The sequence below is a fragment of the Liolophura sinensis genome, chromosome 6 (assembly GCF_032854445.1).
Source record: "Liolophura sinensis isolate JHLJ2023 chromosome 6, CUHK_Ljap_v2, whole genome shotgun sequence".
NCBI classification, from domain to species: domain Eukaryota; kingdom Metazoa; phylum Mollusca; class Polyplacophora; order Chitonida; family Chitonidae; genus Liolophura; species Liolophura sinensis.
In genome coordinates this window covers 27,550,157-27,574,012 of record NC_088300.1, presented here as the reverse complement: position 1 = coordinate 27,574,012, position 23,856 = coordinate 27,550,157, and the positions used below count along the sequence as shown (strand labels likewise).

The 23,856-nt window shown below is 37.0% G+C and overlaps 1 protein-coding gene across 2 annotated transcripts in view; it reads left to right on the top strand.

Moving 5' to 3' along the window:
• Positions 1-23,274, top strand: part of LOC135468106 (protocadherin Fat 4-like) — a 38,515-nt gene extending 15,241 nt beyond the window's left edge. For both annotated transcript variants that reach the window (XM_064746173.1, XM_064746171.1), the window contains exons 12-28: positions 138-386; positions 805-950; positions 1,490-1,592; positions 2,218-2,364; positions 2,601-3,365; positions 6,413-7,648; positions 7,984-8,106; positions 8,538-10,465; positions 11,918-12,582; positions 13,284-14,512; positions 15,061-15,388; positions 16,023-16,177; positions 17,307-17,472; positions 17,958-17,989; positions 18,828-18,868; positions 20,225-20,279; positions 21,425-23,274. In XM_064746173.1, the coding sequence (XP_064602243.1) occupies positions 138-386; positions 805-950; positions 1,490-1,592; positions 2,218-2,364; positions 2,601-3,365; positions 6,413-7,648; positions 7,984-8,106; positions 8,538-10,465; positions 11,918-12,582; positions 13,284-14,512; positions 15,061-15,388; positions 16,023-16,177; positions 17,307-17,472; positions 17,958-17,989; positions 18,828-18,868; positions 20,225-20,279; positions 21,425-21,588 (7,532 nt within the window). In that variant the 3' untranslated portion in view covers positions 21,589-23,274. The remainder of the gene's footprint in view (positions 1-137; positions 387-804; positions 951-1,489; positions 1,593-2,217; positions 2,365-2,600; positions 3,366-6,412; positions 7,649-7,983; positions 8,107-8,537; positions 10,466-11,917; positions 12,583-13,283; positions 14,513-15,060; positions 15,389-16,022; positions 16,178-17,306; positions 17,473-17,957; positions 17,990-18,827; positions 18,869-20,224; positions 20,280-21,424) is intronic.
• The last annotated feature ends 582 nt before the right edge of the window (positions 23,275-23,856 follow it).

Below are 23,856 nucleotides of genomic sequence, written 5' to 3'. Positions count from 1 at the left end.
CCTTGTCATAATATTACTGAAAAATATGATGCAAAACTCAAATCATACACACATACAGTACTGGTACACAATATTAAATATTGTTGAAAGATGATCTCTAGAGTGTTTTAACGAAAATTATGGATTTATATTACCAGGACTGGACTACGACTACAGTTTTACCAAGTTCAACCTTGTGATTTCATTGTCCAATAGTTGGGGTGTAAATACACTGTTCATTAAACTGAATGTGATACCAGTAAATGAGGCTGCCCCGGTCTTCTTGACAAGTCCTGTCAATGTTACCTGGGCAGAGGATACTCTTCCTGGTACCATACTAGTCACCATCTCAGCCACAGATGTGGATGCCGACTCCCATGGAACTGTCACATATGCTATTTCAAATGGTAATTATAACTATTCACTATTTATTTACTCCATGTATGATTTCTGATTCTGGAGTCTATTAAATGCCATGAGGGAAACAAACTGGAAACTTTATAAAAAGTTTATATCGCGTTACATTTATTTTTGTAGGGAATTTACATCACACTCAAGAATGTTTTGATGTATTATGTCTATGATCACAATTGACATGTGTGGTAAGATATGATGTAATGGTCTCATTGTGCAACTCTTGATCTTTATAAACTGTTTGTCACCCAACACCCATGTAGATGTACTGAATTGAAGGATGGTTGCACTCTTGATAGGTGTAGTTACGCATATACAAGTCTTTAACGGCTGTAATATACATGTATGTTACCAAACAGCTACATGTAGGCTGGTGGAATGTTTTCAACAAATGTTTTTGTTTATTCACAGTTTCTCCTCCTATAAATGGCCTTTTTCTGATGGATATGTACCAAGGCAGAATAGAGCTGCTTAAGGAGCTTGATTATGATATGTTACCAGAGGGAGCCAAATACCTAACTATAACAGTGACAGCAACTGATGGTGGGGGCTTACAGGTAATAAAATACCATCACTACTTAAAGCTTTTTGGTCATGTTACCGACTTTATGCTTGTTCGGTATTCCCTTCTGCAATTCTGTTAGTTTATTCACTTATAAATTTAAGCGAGTATTACGTTTTTAATTGAAAAGCTTTGTATAACCTTGAGCACCCTCACTGCTTGTTGGGCCAAGCTTGGTGACAATAACCAGTTGCCTTCGGCAGTGTCCATAGCCTGATGTTGCTTTCCACCAATATGGCGTGTATATTTGTACATTCTCAGTGGCTTGTCTAAGGTAGGTGGTGTACCCTGGGCTCTCTGTTTTCCTTGATCAACCCGTGGAGCCATTCTTCTGTCACAAATCTTGATAAATTTGAAAATTTGAAACCATTTACATGTATTAAACTTGAAACCATTACACTTGTAAATATGGAGTCATTAATTGTAATTCACTCTAAAATTGAAACGTTCATCCTATATTAATATATCTGTTGCATTATATGAATATTTAACCCATTTTACTATAATTTTGACCTCATTCTTTACGGATTTAAGGGCACAGGAACAGTATATTTGTATGTTACTGACGTCAGTGACAATGACAATGCGCCATCCTGCGACCCCTCCTATGTGGTAATGCACACGCCAGAAAGCACTGGTAAATATTCTGCCAAATGTCTTATTCACACATTTTGTTCATTGCTCTGTAAAGTGGATATAGATGGTAACTAATTTCCAGTTTTACTGCCAAATAGAATACGTTTAAAACATAATATACTTTGCCATGAATGAATTATTGGATTAAGACTTAAGTGTGAGACAGTTTAAGGAGTCACACCATTTACCATGTGACAGTAGAGATGCAGAAAGTTTTATTTTAGTCTTTTGATTTTTTTTTTTTTTTTGATTGTTGTTTTACGCCGTACTTGCTGGCAGACCTTCCCACTTACGGCCGGAGAGGAAGCCAGCATGAGCTGGACTTGAACTCACAGCGACCGTTTAGTCTTTTGACTACATTCAATTCTTTATGTATGTTTATGATAGTTTTACCTTATTTTTGAGACGTTTAGAAGTTGACACAATAACATCATGTCACTTTTACATGGAAGGCAACTTTTGATTTATTGGTCTGCAAGACTTTCTTGAGAACAGTGTTGCAATGTACATCAAAATACTGCAACAACAATTTCAGAAAGTATATCTTAAAGCTGCAGACTATTAAATAAATCCGAAAATGTCATCCGTATGAAAATTTTGTGATCGTATGTGTGTTTTGACTGTAGCTGGTGACAGTTTCCCACAACCCATTGGGAGCCCTTTGCCCTGCACTGACGTGGAAGATGGGGGAAACCTTACATTTGTTCTTTCTGAAAACACTCATGGTACTAGGTTTGCTCTGGGCAATGACACTGGCATTATGTACCTAACAGGTAATTGTATATACTGTACTTGCTGAGGATTCAGTATTGGTAATGCCTGATTATTACAAAAATGAATAAATTTAAAGTAGTGACCAGTGTGATGACAGGAATCTGATCACATGCAATGAAGGAAGTATGATCACATAAGCTGTCTGACATAAAACTTTTATATGTATTCACAAGAGCGTTGCATCCATAACAAACATTTTTTGTTATAAGGTGACTTATGTTTGTTCTTATTTTAGGGGCACTTGATTACGAAACACTGAACTGGTATACTTTTGATGCTGTCGTCTATGATGGTGGGATGCCTGTTCTGAAATCTACGACAGTAACTGTTGTTGTGTCGGTAACTAATCTCAATGATGGACCACCGGTGTACTCTGGAGTGTTGTCTTCCAATGTGTTAGAATCCCTTGATATAGGCAGTTTTATCGTTAATGCCACAGCCTCTGACCCTGATTCGGCTAACACTGCAGAAGGAGAGCTGCTGTATTCACTGATATCTGGAGATCCTAACAACCAGTTTCATTTGGATATCACAACTGGCATAATGAGTGTGAATAAAAAGTTGGACATAGAAGCAGTTCCATTTTACATGCTAACAGTGCAAGCAATTGAGCGTGGTGGCGCATTTAGCGCCACAACAACAGTTGATGTTACCTTGGTGGATGTTAATGACAACAGTCCTGTTTGCTCTGACAACTTTGCCTATGTGACGATCAGTGCAAATTCAGCAGTTGGTGATTTACTGCTAGTTTTCAACTGCTCAGATGCTGATGTTGAAGCAGCTCATAACAGTATTGAGTACACCTTGACCAGTGGTGACACAACCAAGTTTCAAGTTTTAGCCAATGAGCTTTCTTTAAAGGCAGACATTGACGATGATGGTGGACATACATCATATGATTTAACAGTGACAGCATCAGATGGCATAAACACCCAGGTCATCCAGGTGAAAGTTGACATAATGCCTGTCAATAGACATTCTCCAGAATTTACAAATAATGGTAATTTTTCTTTTTTTTTCATCGTATCAAAACAGCTTCATACTGTGTGGTTAGGGGTCCAACCCATTCAATCCCTATTGTATCTGTTGGGCTTATTATTCTCACCAAAATTGGTGGGGCGTTTTTTGAGGATACGGCTAATCAGGCATTTTAGGTAAGGACCTGAAGTTGTGCAGCTTTGGAATCTTATTATCTCATGTCTTGGCAGCCAAGTTGGATTTTGCACAACACAAAAAAAAGTCTTCCTCTCCAGAACAGCTGATAGGATTGAGCTGGAATTCAAACTGCAGGTGTACAAAGCTGAGGCATGTTCAGTTTCTTCATGAGAGCTGAGAACTTCTTCAGTTAAAAATTGTACAAGCTCCCAATGGGGTAGAAATGTCATTTAACCAAAAAACTCTCAATAATTTCTACACTGTTGAAAATTTTATCGTCAAAAATATTGCTATCTTATGCAGTTTTGGATGCTCATTCCAAGTATGCAATGTTTTCAACACCAAAAGCGACATTCTGTAAACCGGAAGTTGATATTTTTTGTTTTATTAGTAATGAAGCTAGACATGCAGTCTTAAGGCCTAAGATTATCCAAATGCAAGGAGACAAATTTTACATAACCGGAACTGACAACTGCAAAGCGGAAGTAAGAAATGCTGAAAAAAAAAAATCACACCTTTTTGCAAATTTCTGCAGCAAAAACGATACTGCACTTAGGTATATGATAGACCTTGAAATGAACATCAGCGAGTTGTAATTTTGGTGTTTAACACCTTCTGGCCATATTGGGTTGAAATGAAAACGTTTATGAGTCTGATTGACTTGAAGTTTAAGACACATAACATGCATACCCAGGAAGCTATTTGGAAAGAAAAAGAGTGCAATGTGTGCGCAAATTATTATTACCTGATACAGTGGAAGTGATGTCAGGTGAATACCAAAAATTTCTAAACATTTTACCTGATGTAATTTGACAACCCGATTACGACTCTGATCTTGTTTTTTCATGTGACGTATGCTCAGTTTAGTTGCAATTTGCGATCAAAGTGAGAAAAGTGCCCTTTCCTCTGCCCATATTTTCACGTCAAGTACGTGACAGAAAACTGTTACAGCTGTTAATCTGAAAATCAATCAGTGAAAAGGGCTGTATATGTAAGCATGCTGAAAGTCGTTGAACTGTATTAAAAAACACAAGACTTGCCGGCCTTCAAAAAGTGTCCAGGGGTTGATTTATTACATGAAATTTTGGTACAACTATTATTTATATCCCAATGCATAAAGACACCATTCAGTTAACCGAAATTTGACACCACAAAGCCTAAAAATACTGGCTTGAACCACGGCAGCATTACTTTAGCAGCTATATTTCATACTTGAATTGGACCTAAAAATTTGCCCCCAAATGTACTGTACTATTAGAATTTTTAGGTCAGCAGAGTATATCTTCAAACTAAGAATATGGTGCACTGGATAAATTTCTGTTATTAAATGCAGTATTGTCGGCTCTAGTCAATTTTTTACAGTGCAGTCTAATCTCTTATATTATAGATAACATAAATATACAGAGAAAGCAGTCTTCTGGATTAAAGCAAATCTCACACACATCACACATAGCCAAGTAGACTTGTCACCGTACTGACTTGTCCGCAACCAAATCTGATGACACTAATCCTACTCTCAAGCCTTATACTGTGCTGGTTTCTTGCTTCTGTAATTTGGAAAGTCCGTTCTTTCACCCATTTGTGTATATTTGATCTCTCCAACCAAGGTCAGTAAGGTGAGTTGTCTAACAGTCTGGGAGCAAGCATGTTTTTGGATATATTGAGGGACAAGTGGGGTATAGTTAAAGGCATCTTACTACATCTAAGTAAATAAGAAAAGAAAACCCAAGCAATGTTGACAGTGAAATTGGAAGTTAGCTGGACCCTGGCTTCTTCAGTGTGTGGCCTGTCTACAGCCAGCTACAAGAGGGAGCTAATGCAACACATCTTTTGTGTCAATGATGTCAGGGGATTTCCAGGAATTCTTTCTCCTCACTGGCTAACGGACCATAGATTCAATTATAAGTTCACAATAATGGCTTCCCCAAGATAGTTTTTCTGTCTTTGTAACCCTCTAGTTTTGTTCAACAAAAAATTCGCAAAAAATAAATTTGTAGCTATAGGGACTGTGAGCAGCAGGTTTTCATTTCCAGTATAACTAATCTCAGGGGTCTTCCTTACTGTTTAAAGAAAAGACAACACTAGACCAAATGTATATATAGGCACCAATAAAGTATTTCACATGAAGATTAAAACATACCTTGTTAATTTTGTGATGTTGTGTAACAGAAATATCGCAGGTGAACAGTGTGCAAAATCTCACACATTGAGACAATAGAAATGGCTGCCAAATTGTCAGGTTTAACCAATCAGGCATAATTTATCTCTACAACCCAAGAGGGCAGCTGTTTCCTCTGATGTCCCCTGTACCCCATTTTTATTTATTTATTTATTTATTTGATTGGGTATTTTGCGGCATAGTCAATACCCTGCTTTGCATTTTAGCCATATGAGCCTTCTGTACAAGTGACTTGACTTCGTGTTTCCAGTTTTTCTTTGTCAAAATGGCCGATTAGTTCTATTTCCATCCCTCTTTCGAAATAATTAAGTTTAAATTATTTGTTATCTTTTGATTTAAGTGAGATTGGTCTAAATCTTATACATTGGTATGAGTAAGTCACTTTATACACCCCAGTGTGGTGCTGACCCAACAGGGTGTTACAAGTAAATAATTATCGTTCAAGCTAAAAGCCCTATTTCACTCTGCTGTAATTATTAGTCTGACTATGTTCAGTGCTTTTACTTCTGAATTTCGTGGCAGAAATAAATTAAGGATCAACTTTTAACAAGGAAACTTCTCAACAAATTCTGGCTCCTATATCATGCACCCATAATATTGACCAGCATTGTGTAAGTCAAAAACAGCAATCAAATAAATAAATACTAGTACATTTTAATTATGTTATTTAATATCAGAAAGTTTACCAACGGAATGTTCATTTTCATTTGCAGGCAATTATTCTATTGATATACTGGAAGATGTGGTACCTGGAACATCAATCTTTCGTGTTACCGCCACTGATGCAGATTTAGGAAGTAATGGGGTTGTCCTGTTCTCTTTATATACACATCCAAAGTTTGACATGGACCCCAGTACAGGGAACATTATTCTGGTGGATTATGTAGATTATGAAACAGAATCCCATTACACATTGACTGCTACTGCTACAGATCTTGGCTCTCCGGCGAAAACTGCATCAGCTACAATATTTGTTACAGTTGCTGATGTAGATGATAATCCACCAGTAATCGTCCCCAAATCTCACTCACTCTTTCTGTCTGAAAACACTGCCTCAGGATCAGTAGTCCATGTTATGAACGTCAGTGACCCAGATGAAGGTTTGAATTCTGACGTTGATTGCATTTTATTAAGTGGAAATATTGACAATGCTTTTGCGGTAGAAAGCGATGTTTCTTTGAGTGAATGCAAGCTTGTCGTAAACAGTTTGGACTATGAAGTGCACACATCTTTCCAACTTGTAATTCAAGTGTCAGTAGGAGGAGTTGGGATGGTAAGTGATGCATTTTTGCATGTACAAGTACTTAGCTACAATGAATTTCCCCCAGTTTTTGTCCCTGTTTCATCTTCCGAAGAAGTTTTTGTGGAAAACAGCCCGGTTGGATCTACTATAATACATCTGACAGCAACTGATGAAGATGCTGGACCAGATGGTGAAGTAATGTATTCTCTTATGCAGTCTGATGCATTTACTGCAGACGCCAATACCGGTGAAGTCATAGCTACCCGGTTATCAGATGCAGAAAGAGAGACCCATCACGTCCTTACAGTTCTAGCTGTTGATGGAGGTTCCAATCCCGAACAAAAAACAGCCACCTATACTTTGACTATTAATATAGGAGACCTAAATGATGTTGCACCTGTCTGCACTCAATCATCTTATATCCTCTCTGCCCCTGAAAGCGTGTCACCTTTGATGGTTCTAGCAAATTTCTCTTGCGCTGATCTGGACGTGGCCAGTCCTAACAAGGATTTGGTATTCACAGTCACTAACACAACCGTTGGTGGCATTTTTGAAGTGAGTCCTGGGGTGGGGCATCTTTTCACATCAATTCATGTGTCAAGCTTGGATCGGGAATCAACTCCAATCTATGAAGTGACCATTACTGTGTCTGATAGCGGGACTCCACCATTGAAAACATCCATATTTGTGACTGTGCAAGTGAAAGGTATGTTTTGAAAAACATAAATGTATTGAAGTAAAGACTTTGCCTTAGTTATCTCGCTTGGTGTTTGTAAGTCCTTCTAAATTTTGGATTCTTTTGACTTAATCACCACTTATAAATTTCTAATTTTGAGCTTGCCTGTGGCGAACCCAGGCTTTTCATTATGATCCAGTTAATTGTGTCTAATTATAACTTGTTAAGGGAAAATTTTGCTGATGTAGTTTTAAGTTTCTGTGTAGTGTTAAAGTATTAAACACACAGTGCAGAATCTAGGCTACATGTACTTACGGGTTCCAAGTTTATTTGTTAAGCCTCGCATACATCGTCTTTTCTTTCAGATGAAAATGACAACGCTCCACAGATTTGTTGTTCCCCATATAGTACCGTAGCAGAAGCTGACAGTCCAATTGGCACATCACTTTTTAGATTCAACGCCACTGATGCAGATGCCCCTCCCTATGGTAAGCTTAGTTTTTAGTTACAGATTTATTGGGTTAATCTATGCTAGTGAAGCAATGTTTGGTTTGATAGAAATATTATCAACAATGATAACTTACATTAAGCATAATCTACAAATATAAAACGAGTATGTCTTGCAGTTCTTGTTGGTTATTCAATGAAGCATCATCAGAATTTCCTGTCGCTACAGGAAGCACAGTGGTCAAGTATGACTTCCATGTTGTAAGCCATTTACTGTGCCACTCCAAGAATGTTGCATGCTGCCGTTTCATCTATGATATATGTGGTCTACTAGGTCACTGTAGTATTGTGTTGTTGATGCTACAGTGCAACATTCAACACCTCTGAAATGGCATGTTCCACCTCAGTAATCTGATGATACCTCATTTAATACATGCGTGGTGCACCAGATGTTGTTTTTTTTCTCTTACAGAAACAGTCCGTTTCAGCCTTTTGTCAGGGAATATCAATACTGCCTTCATCATTGACGCCACTACTGGTATTGTTAGTACACGAACCGCACTGAATATCAAAGTACTCGAATACAACCTGACTGTTCAAGCCTCGGACTTTGGAAATCCTCCTTTATCGACAACTGCTATTTTATTCATCAGTATACATGTAAAAATTCAACGATTGCCAGTGTGTTCAGAAACGTTTTACTCCAGAACTGTGAGGGAAAATGTCACAATTATGGACGAAATATTGAAAATGAATTGTTGGGATGATGATGGGGATGTCTTGTCTTTCTCCCTAAGCCCTTCTACTGTCCCATTTACCATCAATGCATCTGGAGTTATTTCATTGGCTTCATCTTTAGATGCAGAAACCACACTGTCTTACACTATGGTTGCGTTGCTTTCTGATGGAAAAGATGTGAAAGATGCGACTATTATAGTGAATGTGGAAGATGTAAATGAAGTTGCACCTGTGTTTGATCTGCTAGATCTGTACACAGTCATGGTCAGTGAGCAAGAGCCAGTCGGGACAATAATAACCACTGTTAATGCCACAGATGCAGATGTGATCAACACAACATACTTCTACATCACAGGAGGTAGAGGAAACAATTTTTTTTCGGTAAACACTTTTTCTGGTGCTATTCATGTGGACCGACCGTTAGATTATGAAAGGTATCGAGATTATGAAGTGGTGGTAACTGTATTGGACCGTTTGGGCTTGGAGGCACTTTCTTCAACAGTCACTCTAACAGTTTCAGTGGTAGATGTCAATGATAATAAACCGATTTGTGATCCACCATTTTACAATGTTGAGGTGAACGAGAATTTTGTGGGATCTGTGAGAACTATTTCCTGCTTTGATCGAGATTCGGTGTCTACAGAAATGTTCTACTCCATTTCCTCAGGGAATATTTACAACGAGTTTACTGTTGACCTGAACACTGGTGAATTAATGGTGTCTTCACCTCTGGATGCTGAGAATGCAACGTTGTATGTCCTTGTAATAAATGTAACAGATGGAAGCTTGTCCTCTGAGACAGAGATATATGTAACTGTAAAGGACATAAATGAACATGAGCCTGTTTTCACAATGTCAAATTATTCTGTAACAGTTCATGAGGAAACGGCTGTTGGGTCATCCCTATTTACTGTTCTTGCAGTGGACCAGGATGCAGGTGATGCAAATTCTACGTTTTACTCGATCATCTCGGGCAATGAAGATCTCAGATTCATGATTGATGAGACATCAGGTCTCCTGCGCTTGTTATCATCTTTAGACAGAGAACAAATCAAGAGTTATTCCCTGACAATCTGTGCACGTGACAGGCCACCAAGTTATAATGAATTCTTTAGCAGTGATGTGACAGTTGATATTGTTGTCCAGGATGCCAATGATAATAGTCCAATTTTTACATCAGATTATTATTTTGCATCAGCCAATGAAACTCAACCTGCTAACATCAATTTGGTTGAAGTGTTAGCGACAGATGCTGATGAAGGATTAAATGCCAACATTACGTATTCAATTACTGCCGGCAATGCTGATGATATCTTTGATATTACTGGAGGTAACATATCGATCAAATTTGGAAAAAGTCTAAATTATGAACGAGCACAGAGTCATTCATTTACTGTCATGGCTTCTGATATGGGAACTGTTGTAAAGTCCTCCTTTGCAGTTGTTAGTATACAGGTCGTTCTGGTGAATGATTTCACACCAACCTTTGACACTAATGACACTGTGATTGTTAAGGAGGACATAGCTACAGGAACTGTGATCTACACTGCGACAGCGACGGATTCTGATTCCGGCATTTATGGATCAGTAGTTTACTCAATAACTGCTGCCGTCTCAGCAAAAATGCCATTTTTTATTCACCCTATCTCTGGCGAGGTTGAGGTATGTTGTATATTTGTTCTTTTTGCACAATTATTTAATTATACAACTGGAAGATAACAATTGATATTGTGTATCATGGCTTTTTTCGCAGATGGTTTTAAAAGGTCTGCTACTTCAACCATAAAACTCTTTTGAAAGTACAAATGATGTTTCCAGTTAGTGCACTCAGTTGCTATGCATTTTCTATTGTAATATGCATAGCTATGTCAATAGTACTACTGATCACAAATCATCTATAACTCTTTCAAAATTACATCAACAGAATAGAAAGCCCCGTCTTGATCTTCAGAATCTTGTTAGTCATGTTGTGAATTATGAAATACATGTACCTCCACAGTTAAGCAAAAGTTGATGACGGTATCCTAAAGAATAGAGGAATCATTCCACAGCCTGTAATTTTGAGTAATGCCTACACTGACTGTATATGTCAGTTATTTCTTATTGTTGTGATGGTACAGTTCATTCAGGTGTTATCTAGGTTAATAACAACATGCCTTGCGTTTATTACACATTTTTGTACTGTCCCGCCAATGGGCCAGTTTCCTTATACACTGTATAAAAAGATATGATTTCGTGTCTGGGCTATACCTCCCGGTTTTCAATGAAGAGTTTTAATTTTGGTGGATATATAAATACACAGATGATGATGTGTCGTGACTCACACTTGTTCATTTCCATGATTGTCATGGTAACCACATAGCCATTTTCCTTATGTATACTATATAAATAGTTATGATTTCCTGTCCAGGCTATAATTCCAACTGTTTTATGTGTAACTGAGTTTTTAATTTTGGTGAACATATTTGTCCACTTGTGTGGTTGTCATGGTAACCACATACCTATTAGCAACACCCATGAAGATTCCCCTCAGCAGTTATACTCGCCACAATGGTGCTGGTATTCTTTTATACATTTCAAACAGATGTATTTGTTGGAGTGTATGTTGTGGTCACCTGAACTTGTTAATTTATGACTTCATGTGATTATGCACATATAATTTATTCTGTCTATTTATTTGTGAATTTTTTGTACTACTAACACTTGTCAAGTCTTGTCATTCTTTAAGAAATTCTGTACCTTTAATTAACACCTCTCAAAGTAAATTTTTTATGATTATTCATATTATCATTAGTGGAGCCTCCATGGCTGAGTGGGTTTACATCATCCAAGCACAGCGCAATGACTCAAGAGGCTCTCACCAATGCAGTTGCTCCATACTGGCTTCCTCTCAATTTGTACGTTGTACGTACATGTAGGAAGGTTTGCCAGTAATTTGTGGATGGTAGTGGGTTGTGGTAGTGGGGTTCTACTTCCTCCCACAGTAATGTAGGCTGCCATCGCATAAGGGAAATATTGGCGTAAAACCCTAATCAAATAAATATGTAAATATTATCATTGCTAAGATGTAGCATTTTTGCTGACAAAAATTCACAATAAAATTTCTTCCTTCAGGTGTGGTCTGATCTGAGGTGTAATACTGGGTTGGCAAACTACAGCTTAGAGATTGTTGCAGAAGATATGGCTGGTGCCATTGGTGCTTTGTCTGGCAAGATGACACTGTCTGTGATACAGTTAGATGTAAATGATAAGATGCCCATTTTTAGCCAGACCAGCTACTCTTTCTCGCTAGCAGAAAATATTCCTGGTGGAACGATTGTTGGAAAAGTCACTGCCACTGATCCTGATACTGGTCCAAGCGGCCTTGTGCGCTATGACGCCATGTTGGGAGATGTTGACGACTTCACTGTTACCAATGACACTGGAGAAATTAGAACAAGTCTCAATGGAACATTTGATTTTGAATATAAGAGTGAATTTTTTCTTGTGATCAAGGCATCAGATTTTGGATCGCCAAAACAGTCCTCTCAAACTCTTGTTTATGTGTCACTGTTGGATTTAAATGATAACATACCTGTGTTTGAACTGGGAAATTTCACAATTTATGTCAGTGAGAGCACCCCAGTATCATCATTCATTGTCAAAATGGTTGCAAGAGATGTGGACACTGTAGGTGGTAACCTTACCTATAGCCTTTTCCCAACCTTACATTTTAATATTGACGCCAACACTGGAGTAGTCACGGTATTAGCACCCTTGTACCGTGACACGCTTTCAGAGTAAGTATTTTGAATGGTACCAAACACTGGGTAGATTTGTGTTATGGGGTTGGGTAAGAACATAATGTATGTTTTTGTTAGTTTTGCTCACACTATCTTTGTGAACCTGCAGATGGTCATGGGTTTCCCTCGAACTCTGACCAGTTTCCTCTTACCATTTTGCTAGCTGCTGTCATATAAGTGAAATATTCTTGAGTATAGTATAAAACACCAATCAAATGAGTAAATAAATTACTATTTTTTGCATCAGTGAATATTGAGGCATCTATCTATTCTTTAACTTTTCGTTAGACCCAGCTGTTTTGCTGTCTTTTTGAGACGAGTTTGTGGTAAGATGAAATAAGTTAGAGTCTTATTATACTGATCTTTCTCTCTATAAAATTGATCTTTAGTTGTGTTTATATAAATGTATATGTGTTCCATGTGATTCATGGGGAAATTAATTAATGTGAGAGAATACATTAGATGATTCAGAATGAGTTTGTTGGTGGGTAGTGTTCTGTTCTAACTGTCAAGGGTAGAGGATACAAATTTGAAACTATCTTAATAAGATAATTAAGAATTGAAATGTCAAAACATCTACAAACCTTTGGTTGCCATCCTTTAGTTCATGAATATCAGCTGATAAGTTATCACACCATATTAAACGGCCTTTAAACTTTAACTCTGAAATAATACCTGTCGCTTTTTTATTTTCCTAGGCATGTGTTAACACTAATCGTAACGGCTGAAGACACCAGCTTGAGTCCGCTGACAGGAACATGTTCAATGACAGTTGTTATCCAAGATATCAATGACAACAGCCCCAATGTTGCTGCGGTACATACCAAGAATGTCAAAGAAGACACTATGCCAGGATCCATAGTGATCACTATTGAAGCATCTGATTCAGATGATGATTTGAATGCTGAGCTCTTCTTTACTATTACTTCTGGAAATACAAACAATACCTGGGCAATAGATGAGACCTACGGAACACTTTTCCTGAATAATTCATTGGACAGAGAGTCTCAAGCATATTTCGAATTGACCGTTGTTGTGTCAGACAAAGGTAACCCACCAATGAACACCTCAACGACTGTACTGATTACAGTTGATGATGCTAATGACTGTGAGCCAACATTATCATCCGGCAATACTTCATTTACAGTATCAGAGGATGCCACAACCGGGTCATTTGTAGGCATATTAGTTGCACAGGACAATGACATTGGTGTGAATGCTGCTGTAGAATATGAGCTGTTGTACTTTCTCCATGGTCCTTCTCATTTCGATATTGACCAATTGACCGGATCTATTTTCGTAGCTAATATTTTGGACCGTGAAAGCATAAGTCAGTATGTGTTTGTCTGTCGTGTTCGTGACAAAGGAACTCCCACACTCTCATCTGATACAAACATAACTATTGAAGTGACCGATGTGAATGACAACAAGCCTCATTTTGAGCTACCATTGTACATCTGGACATTAGCTGAGGATGCATCTGTTGGTGTTGGTTCCCTGAATTTATCTGTCTTTGATAAGGACGTGGGACAGAATGCTCAGATTACTCTCTCTTTTGATGCTACTGTTAATGGTACAAAGGCTGCCTCTTTCTTTTCTGGGGATCCATCAGGTACATCCATAACCTTGCAAAGGGCTGTTGAGCCAGAGACCCTCGACGGTCTTTCCTTTCTCCTTTTGGCTTCTGATGGAGGAGCTACACCTCAGACTGGTTCAACAACAATATTTTTGCAAATTATGACTGTAAACAACAACAACCCAGTGTTTGAGGAAACATTTCTAAATCTAGCTGCAGCTTACGATAGACGGTGTACTTTGATTACCACAGTGAAGGCAAATGATGCTGATGTCGGACTAGCTGGTACAGTATCATACTACCTTGTACCTGGCTCACACTATTTCTCATTTTCTGTTGAAGAACGGTCGGGTAAGTGCTATATTATTTATGTATATACAGGTGTTGCTGAGTGTCTAAATTGTAAGGAGATTTTGGTTGAGTAAACTGGTAGATAATTTAGCGTGAGTTTCATATGACACATCAGAGTTTGAGGAGAAAATCCTGTTTTAAATGAGAAATTTAAATGGCAATTTGTTGATTTACCATTTCACATTAAAGTGCAAAAAAGTAGATGTAAATAGCTTAGGTACATGTATGTTATTTAAGTGCTCATTTTTCTGCTCTGGGAAAATTTTTGTGAGAAATTTTGAGCAAAAAAATGTCATGGTACAGGCCCAAAAACAGGGTTTATGTAGGGATAGCAAGAACACACGATGGAATTAAGTCTTTTTTTGTTTAAACTTAATGTAAGTGAAATATATGACTGTCACAAGTAAATACAACAGTTCTAGATGATGTGTTTCATGGTTCATGATTCTTTGCCATCATTAATATTGAAATTGCAATACCTATAATAAATTATCACATGAGGAACTATTTTTCTTTATGTGGGTAAGGCAAGTAATTTCTTTACCCAGGTGAAGTGCAAGTGAGGAAGGAACTAGAGAAGGAGAAGACTTTCGCGTTGTATATAAATGCACAAGACAACGGCGCTCCCCCCAAGAGCACTGATGCCTACTTGTCTCTACGAGTAGACTCATTTGATCCTGCTGCTGTTTCCATTTCATTTCCTGCGAGTGTGAGTAAGTCATACATTGCTCAGTTTGAAGACAGTTTTATGGCTGATCTAACCACTATCTACAGAAAGGAATATCCTTTAGCTGTGCCAAAATTGTGGTGCAGGGAAGAGAGAGAAGAGTATGCTGAGGATCCCGTTTCACGCCGTCGAAGAGCTATTCCAGCTGGGTAAGACATATAGGCCTACCATAAACTCTAACTTTTGGGACAGATGTTAGTACATGTAGTGTTCAAAGTAGAATATTACATGTCTCTACCAATTTTTTTGGAAAAGCAGATATATGAGTGTGTTGTTCATTACTTGATCTGACCATGTGTGGAAAAAGAAACTCAATATTTCTTTTTTAGAATTACATATATATTCACTAAAACGAGCAGACTGGGTGTCCCAAAAATAGAAAAAGTATTCTGAGGGCATTTTTCTGTATATACTGATAACATTATAATTTTTGTGAAGCCCTGAACTGTGGCTAACCCAGCAAAAATAGTTTTGTCTTTACAGTCAACTTAAAAAGGTGCATAAATTGCGCTGAAATTTGCTCTTTTCTATGGGAAAAGATTGATGAATTTGTGTGGCACTAAATACATCTACATGTATTGTTATGGTTTATTTGGATTGCTTTCAATTATGGATTGTTTTCAAATTTAATATATATGCCTACATTTCACTATGACACCATATTTCCCAATTGTAAAAAAGTTGAGGAATAGGGTCAGAATTATGCAGTTCACAATTCAGATGATAAAAGTCATGCTAGAATCTTGACATGCTTAACCTCAGTATTGTTGAAATTTTTTTCAGGAGCAAAGCAGTTACTCTCCATGTGTATATCTTGGCAGACAACAGCACTGAATCAGTAAACAGCTTTTATAAAGCAAAGACATATTTGACAGCATATGTAGCACTTCATTACCTTCTGAAAGAAAATGGTGGTAATATATCAGAGACCTTTGCAGGTAAGATAATTTGTTACCTTGAAGTTCAATTGTTTTATCTGTACAAAAACATACTTTTGAAAATTAATAGTTGATACTGAATACATTCAAGTACAGACAGTTTGCTGGACCATTGAACAGGCTGTTGATCATGTGAGGGAATGCAATGCCATAAAGTGCTCGCCAATTGTCTAATTAATGTTTAACCTCTTTTAAGAAAAAGGTAACTGCTCTGTAATAAAAGGTACTTTCTAAATAGATTAAAACTTAGATTTATCTTTTACCTGCTATATGTACTTATATACGCACATGACTACCATGATATGCCAATATAATAGGTTAAATGTTTTCATTTTGAAACGTTATGAAACACCTGACAAATAAATATTCTGGCTAAGAGAATGTTGTCTTTTAATAATTGTGCTGCAATTTCAAATCTGAACTGTAAATTAAAAAATTGAAGACAGACTGCTTAAATCATTTCAGTCACTTGTGCAGGAAGACTTCTCAAAGTCAAGGTGTGAATGATCAGTAGAATAATGATACCATCATTACAGTTTTGTCAGACTTAAAAAGAAAAGAAAATTGTATATAAATTACTTAAAAATGTTCAGTTAGTCCAACATTCCCCTCGGCTGTGCCTGGTTTTCTCCGGCCGTGATTTTGGTCGCCATCACATAAATGCGAAATTCTTGAGTACGGCATAATTCAAATAAATAAAAATTATTAATAAACTATTAGCAACCTGTACACAGTACAGGTCAAGCTTATTTTATACTTCAGGCATCAGCCTTGTCGCCCAATGACAGTTTAATATTTAAAGCAGTGTTGAGATAAACGTTAAGGTTGGTATTTTAATAAGCACTGCATGTATTGAGCTCAGGTTTTGCATACCCTTACATGTTAAGCGCAATAACACAGTGGCAATGTTCCTTTGTTGATGATCTTTATGTGTTTTTAATTGCTGTGAATTACACACTCATGACCTTTACATGTACATTTCCAATTTTGTGTATTAGAATCCATGTTAATGTAAATGCTTAAGTTTGCGTACTTTATGTATTGAGCTGAATTTTTGCATTCACGTGTGTCCTACAGGCGAGCTTTTGGGTGTTCTTAGTACCAAATCTATTTTTTTGTATGCCAACAGTTTACAACTGGACAGCCTATGGTATTGTTGGGGCACAGCTCTCCCAGCCAGTGGAGGACCCGATTTCTGACATCGCTGTAATTGTTATCTGTTCAGTATTGGGATTTCTACTGTGTGCAATTCTTATCTTTATCTTGGTTAAATGTCATCTGCGAGAGAAAGAAAGGTACATGTAACACTGCAACATAATTAACCGTGCTATGTAGACTTTGAAGTAAAAATACAGATACCCTAATTCTTAAACCGTTTTAATTGCCTTTACATCCATTAGTTTGGAACATTCCAAAAGATCTATGGGGTGTAGAGAAATAATTTGCAGTTTTATGAAGTTTGCATCCTTAATAAAATAAACAAATCATTTTTAGTGTCACTTTCATTAAAATTGTATGCATAAATTCCACTGAAGAAAACTGTTTGTAAAGGTTGAAGATTTACAGTAAATTGAAATGGTACTGGATTTCCTTTCAGCTAGAGTTGAAACGAATGTACAGAACATGAAACAGGAATGAAATCTTTACATATACAATGTATAACCCTAGTATATAGTATGTTTATTTTATCTTTTTTTATTTTTTTTTTTTATTTCAAACCTCTCAAATAAGTAAGGACAAATTTTGAATGTGTTAAAAAAAAATTCGTTTTCTTTTTCAGAACGGATGAAATTGCCCTACAAGAGCTAGCTTGTAAGTACATTGTACATGTATATAATACACGTATTCACGTGTATATCATGTTAGCCATAAGCCTGGAAGTATAAACTATTGTCAGAACTACATAAAGGGAACTGCAATATACTTGCTATATGGGATTCTCTATCCTACCTATTCCAAAGGATATGCATTTATTGATGCATGGAAAGACAGAACATTGTACGCGAGAAAGGTGAAACATTGGGAAAATGCGTTAAAACTCCATGTGACCTGTCCAGTCATTTAAGGCATACTTCCTTTTATTTATGTACAATTGGTGGTATGCAGAGTGAGCATGCTGCTCCCTGAGACATTATTATGCAAAGATTATTAAATTGTATTCATTAGCAGGTATTTATGTCAATAGTTTACATAAGAATTTAAGTCAGAATTATATGTTCTCAGGTTTCTTCTTGTGTCCAAACAGAGTAATAGCTGCATGCGTGGTTAAGTGTGGTCTTAATAAACTTCTGAATAGCTGCAATATGAACATTTTGAGTTTTGACGTTACCTTCTTCATAGTGATGTTCCTTTGAACCGATAAATCTGTACTTAACGGCATGTAGAGTAAACCAGTACTTGCATTTAAACAGCAGTGGGTATGTACAGTAATATATATTATCCATAATCAATGATGTTTACTTCTGGAAATATTTGTTTTAGAACATATATGTATATTAGAAGCTATTAAATACTTTATCAAGTGTCCCTGTTTCTATAAAAAAAATTTATCAATGGGTTTGTAATAAGGAGTAAACTAAATTCATTTATTTCTACACCAACTCAGGCGGTTATTGAATACATGCATGCATGTCTATATTTTGTATAACAGGGGAAACCAACGCAGGGCGAGGCACATCAGAACTGCACTCGGTATGTTTACATAGCTGCACAATTCTAATCATTTTATTTATTTATTTATTTGACTGGTGTTTTGCATCATACTCAAAAATATTTCACTTATACGACAACTATGGTTTATTTTAAGTGATTATTAAACATTAAAAATCAGTCTGTTGGTATGCATTTTTATATCACTGAGATTGCTATTTTCCCTGATGTACTGTATAAATAGATATGATGGGTAGATGTACATAGATTCAATGGAGATGCTGTTCTGCGACTTACGCATGTCCATTTCCGCAATAGCCATGGTTGCCAGATATATATTATATAAATAGGTATGAACTTCGTAACCAGATTTTCATCTGTTTTTCATCTACTGTAAATCCTCAACACTTCTGCATGTTTGTAAAGAGTTTATTCAAGCATATTCTGAAGGCATTATTCTGTAGAGACTGATACAATTATACTTTTTGTGAAGCCCCAAAACTGGTCAATTTGACCAACATTGTTTTATCTCCTAAATGTAATTAAATATTTGCATAAATTGAAAGTTGCTCTTTCATATGCTAAAAGGTTGAGGAATCCTAATTAAGGTATGTCTATAGAGTGAGTGAGTGAGTGAGTGAGTGAGTGAGTGAGTGGGTTTCACATCGTACTTAACAATTTTTCAGACAACGAAGGAACCCTTAGAGTGCATGTAATGTGCCCTCTTTGTTGCAGGACGGATTGCCACGGCTCTTTTCTCTAGTGCTGCTTAACTGAGATGCCTTACCAAAGGCAAGTAAGCCGCCCGCTTGAGTCATTATACTGATATGGGTTAAGCAGTCGTTGCACTTTCCCCTTCATGCTGAATGCCAAGGGAGAAAGTTACAACTTCCTCTTTTAAGGTCTTAGGTGTGACTCGACCCAGGATGGAACTTGAATCTACCACCCCCGAAGCAGACACCGACTACGGTGCCGGAATATGTCTATAGATTTCCCTGTATTTAAAGTGTAACATGAAGTCTGACCAACGGCTCCATTTGTTTTGTGTGTACTGTTTTAGCTTTTGGTGGATTATATACATAGAAACAGAGGTTATGATGTGTCATGTGTGTAGGTAGCTGCTATGGTAACTAGAATACCAATATCTACCCTTTCTCTTCTGTATAAATGACAATGTCTTTGTTCAGGCATATACTGGTTTTGCCTGAACTTTTGTTGGGTAAATTCTTATGGCAAATGCAGTATCTTCATACATGTTCATTAGAAATTCTCTGAATACATGTATTCGGAAAGAAACAGGACTATTGAAGCAAATATGGAAACATCTGTTGAATTTTTGCCAATTTACTGAAAATTTTCCTCATAACAAAATCTGTCTTCTTGAATTGCTGTTAACAGCCAGGAATCAAAAGGTCTAGACCTTGGAAGGACAGAGTAATTAAAGTTGACCCAGGTATGAATTTGATCGTCATGATTATGGAGAGCTCTTTGTGTGTGTGTTTACTGTATGGCCATCTGGCCTTATACATGTGTACCAGTATTTGTTTTTTTATTTGTTTTTGCTTTGTTCTTTTTTTTTTCGTTTTGTTTTGTTTTTTTCGGGTAATTTTTTATTTTATTAAAATTTTAATCTTTTTAAAAATCATTGTGTCAATTTCAAAAATTCTAACCTCATGTTACCATGGACACAACTCTGCATCCATAATTAACTCTGTGCGCCCTTGGTGGTAACTTCATCGTTCTGTGAGGATCTCTCGGTGTTTGTTAGTCATTTCTTGTAATCTATATACTTTACATGTATAACTGTCACAGTTAAAACTGTATCTATTCTATGAACAGTTTACTTTCTTATATAAGTTTGATGAACAAAGTCACGTGGCTGTATGTTAAATCAACTTTTGTGCACTTCTAGCCAGTCTTTGTGACACCCTAGACATTACATGGGCTCGAGCATAGTTTCAATTTGAAAGATTAGAAAAATACACATAAGAAAATTGGAATTGATGTCCATGGATCAATTCCTTAAAAACATTTATGACTTAAATGAAAAAATTGAACTGCTGTCGTAAAGCTTATTTTTCAGTTTTATAAAGAAATTTCATCGTGCAGTACCAAAAACTGAGCATTGCAGAAAGATTTTAAATTTTGACTTAAGTTAGAAATGTCTTTGTGGAATGGGCCCTTGGACCATGGACCAAGTCTGTGGGCATCGTGGGCATGCATAAATGACCGTGCATGTACTTTTGATCATCACATGCACTAGTTTGACACCACTCCACATGGATACTTATGGAAACCTGGCTTATATACGCTACTTGTATGGCAATTATTAGCTTTTCTGATCTGCTCTGCGAGGTTTTGAACTTCTTTGTCACTAACGATAATGAAAGTCCTACTGTATCATGTGACTTTTAGGTAGCTTTTGGTGACATTACTTTACAGATTAATGACCTTTCTTACCATGTTCCTCCAGAAACTTCAGCAAGAATGCTTCTCAGTTTTCTCTTTGGTTCAGTAGGACTTTTTATATCTAAAGTGATAAAAAAAATTTGACCTGGAAACTCCCTCATTCATTAGCTTCTTTTTTATTACCTTCAGTGACCGGTAACCTGTTTCAATACGACAACAGCACCCAACAACTGCACTGGCTGTCAACACCAGATGGAATACCTTTCAACCTAGAATCACTTTCAATTTTTCAGGGCAAAGATAATAGCAATGCTGATAGATTTAACCAAGAAGATACAACAGAAAACTTTTAAATTTAACAGCTACCTTATTTTAACACCAAAAGAATTTGGCCTGTTCAGAAGTAATTGTTATTAAAAAATGAACTGTACATCATGTTGGCCTAGATAAATGTGTTGTCTCTCTGTCTCCGACTTGTTTTCCGCTCTCTCCGCTCATATTATTTTACAGGGATTATGTGGTTACATTTTAGTGTAGGCAAGGCTAACGCTATTACCCTTTCAGGAAGGGTATTCAGATTTGTTATGTTGGCTTACTGTCTCGTAATGTAAAATAGGGTACATCTATGCAGCAGCCACAAGATGAAAAAGCCTAGTCTTTCAAACTTGTTGCACAGGCTTACCATGTCTTAAGACAGTATACATTTATGTTGTGGAAACAAGTTCAAAATGTCATACCCTTTCACATTTGCCATGTAGGCTTACTATATATGAAGACAAGTTGGACAGTAGTATAAAATAGGATACATCGATGTAATCTTACGGTTTCAAATTTGGTATGTAGGCAGCATTACTATAGCTATTTATTGTGATTAGATCTGAGATCTGTTTCATTCTACTCAGCTTAGCTTTCAGATATACAGATGTGTTCTCTTCCATTTAGTAATCTGGAACATGGTCTTTTCAAGAGTGATGTCTTCAACTTGTCAGAGGTTTGCATTACAAAAACGTGTTTCCTTTAATCTTTCATTAATTTTGACTTCATATGATCTCAGCATTTACAATTGATAAAGATCAAATTGTCGCAGTGAACGGAACTGTACTTTGTGCTTTGACAGCAAGCCAAACTTAGCTTACGATTTTTGGATTTGAGTCAGTCACATTCTGCATCATCCGGAAAAGATAAAGATGGAATGATATAGTGACACTGAAGCACGGCATACGCAACTAGTCATGGTATCTCAACACCGAACCGTGGTACATTGAAACAAAGAAATGGCAAAGGCATGGTATACCAATACCAAATCATGGTACACTGACATAGTTGTGGTAAACTGACACTATGCCATGTTCTACTGGCATTGAATGTACATGGGAAGGTTTACCAGCACCTTACGGATGTTGGTGGGTTTCCCCAGGACTCTGCCTGGTTCCTTCCGCCATAAATGAGTCCACTTTCATATAAACAAAATTTTCTTGAGTACAACATACTACAACTCCAATCCAATTCAACAGGCATGGTATACAAACACATAGCCATGGCACACTCACGCCAAACCTTGGTACACTGACACTAATCATTGAAATGCTGACACCAAGTCACAGTATACTCCCACAAAACTGACAGTTCCACCATTTTATTCCTTCTGCTGAAAACATGTTCTTGGCACGTGAAATTTGCATTAGTATGTACGGAAGAGAAGGAATCTGCTATGAAGAGGTCATGGCCGCAGAAACATGTAGCGCTTAAAATTGATAAAACCAAAACTAAAATTTCCACAGAAGCATGGACCTTCATCATTCAATGAGTTAGTTCATGCCGCTTCACCAAACTGCAAAGTGGCCAATCTATGATGACAGTTGAGATAATCAGTATCTGTAGCTCGTAAAAATATAGTTAAGACGTATGTCACCTTAGTAATTGAGAAACGCAATGTCAGTCATGACAGCTTTGTGGAAACAGCCCCATACAAGTGGGAACTTCTTTTGTTATATCGCTGGATTTAAGCTTGACAAATGTTTCCCCAAATATTGTCGGCTCTGCCCATACATAGAGAATTGTTAACAATGTAAAGACGACTGTCCAATAAAAGCCTACCGTATTTTTAAAATACAGATTTTGAAGTTCACTTTTTGTATAGTTCACATGTACAGTAAAGCCGCTTTGAGACTATTCAACATCATTTTGTTAACTCAACAAGAGTCAACTTAAAGTTGAGTGAACAAGTTGAGACATGTTGAGTAGTCTGGACGGGCTCCTTTCTTCGTTCAACAACACTCAACACTATCCAACCAGGTTGAATCGGAAATGTGCATGTGTATTTTTTGTCAACACGTTGAGTGAAAGTAACCAATCAGCGGGCGTGTAAAAATAACGTGACCGCCATAAAGCACATGACCTGGGCAAAATGGCGAAAAAAGAGAGAAACTTGTCTCATGATGAGACGTCTTCTACGCTGAACAGCCATGGCACTAAGTGCAGCTCATAAACTAACGACATGATTCTTCTGGCTTCTGGCCATTGTGTCTCATGCACTGGAGAGAAAATATGGAGATTTCCTCAAAATTTATCAAAAAAAAAACACACAGCTCAACATTGTTAAACTCACGTCAACATTGATG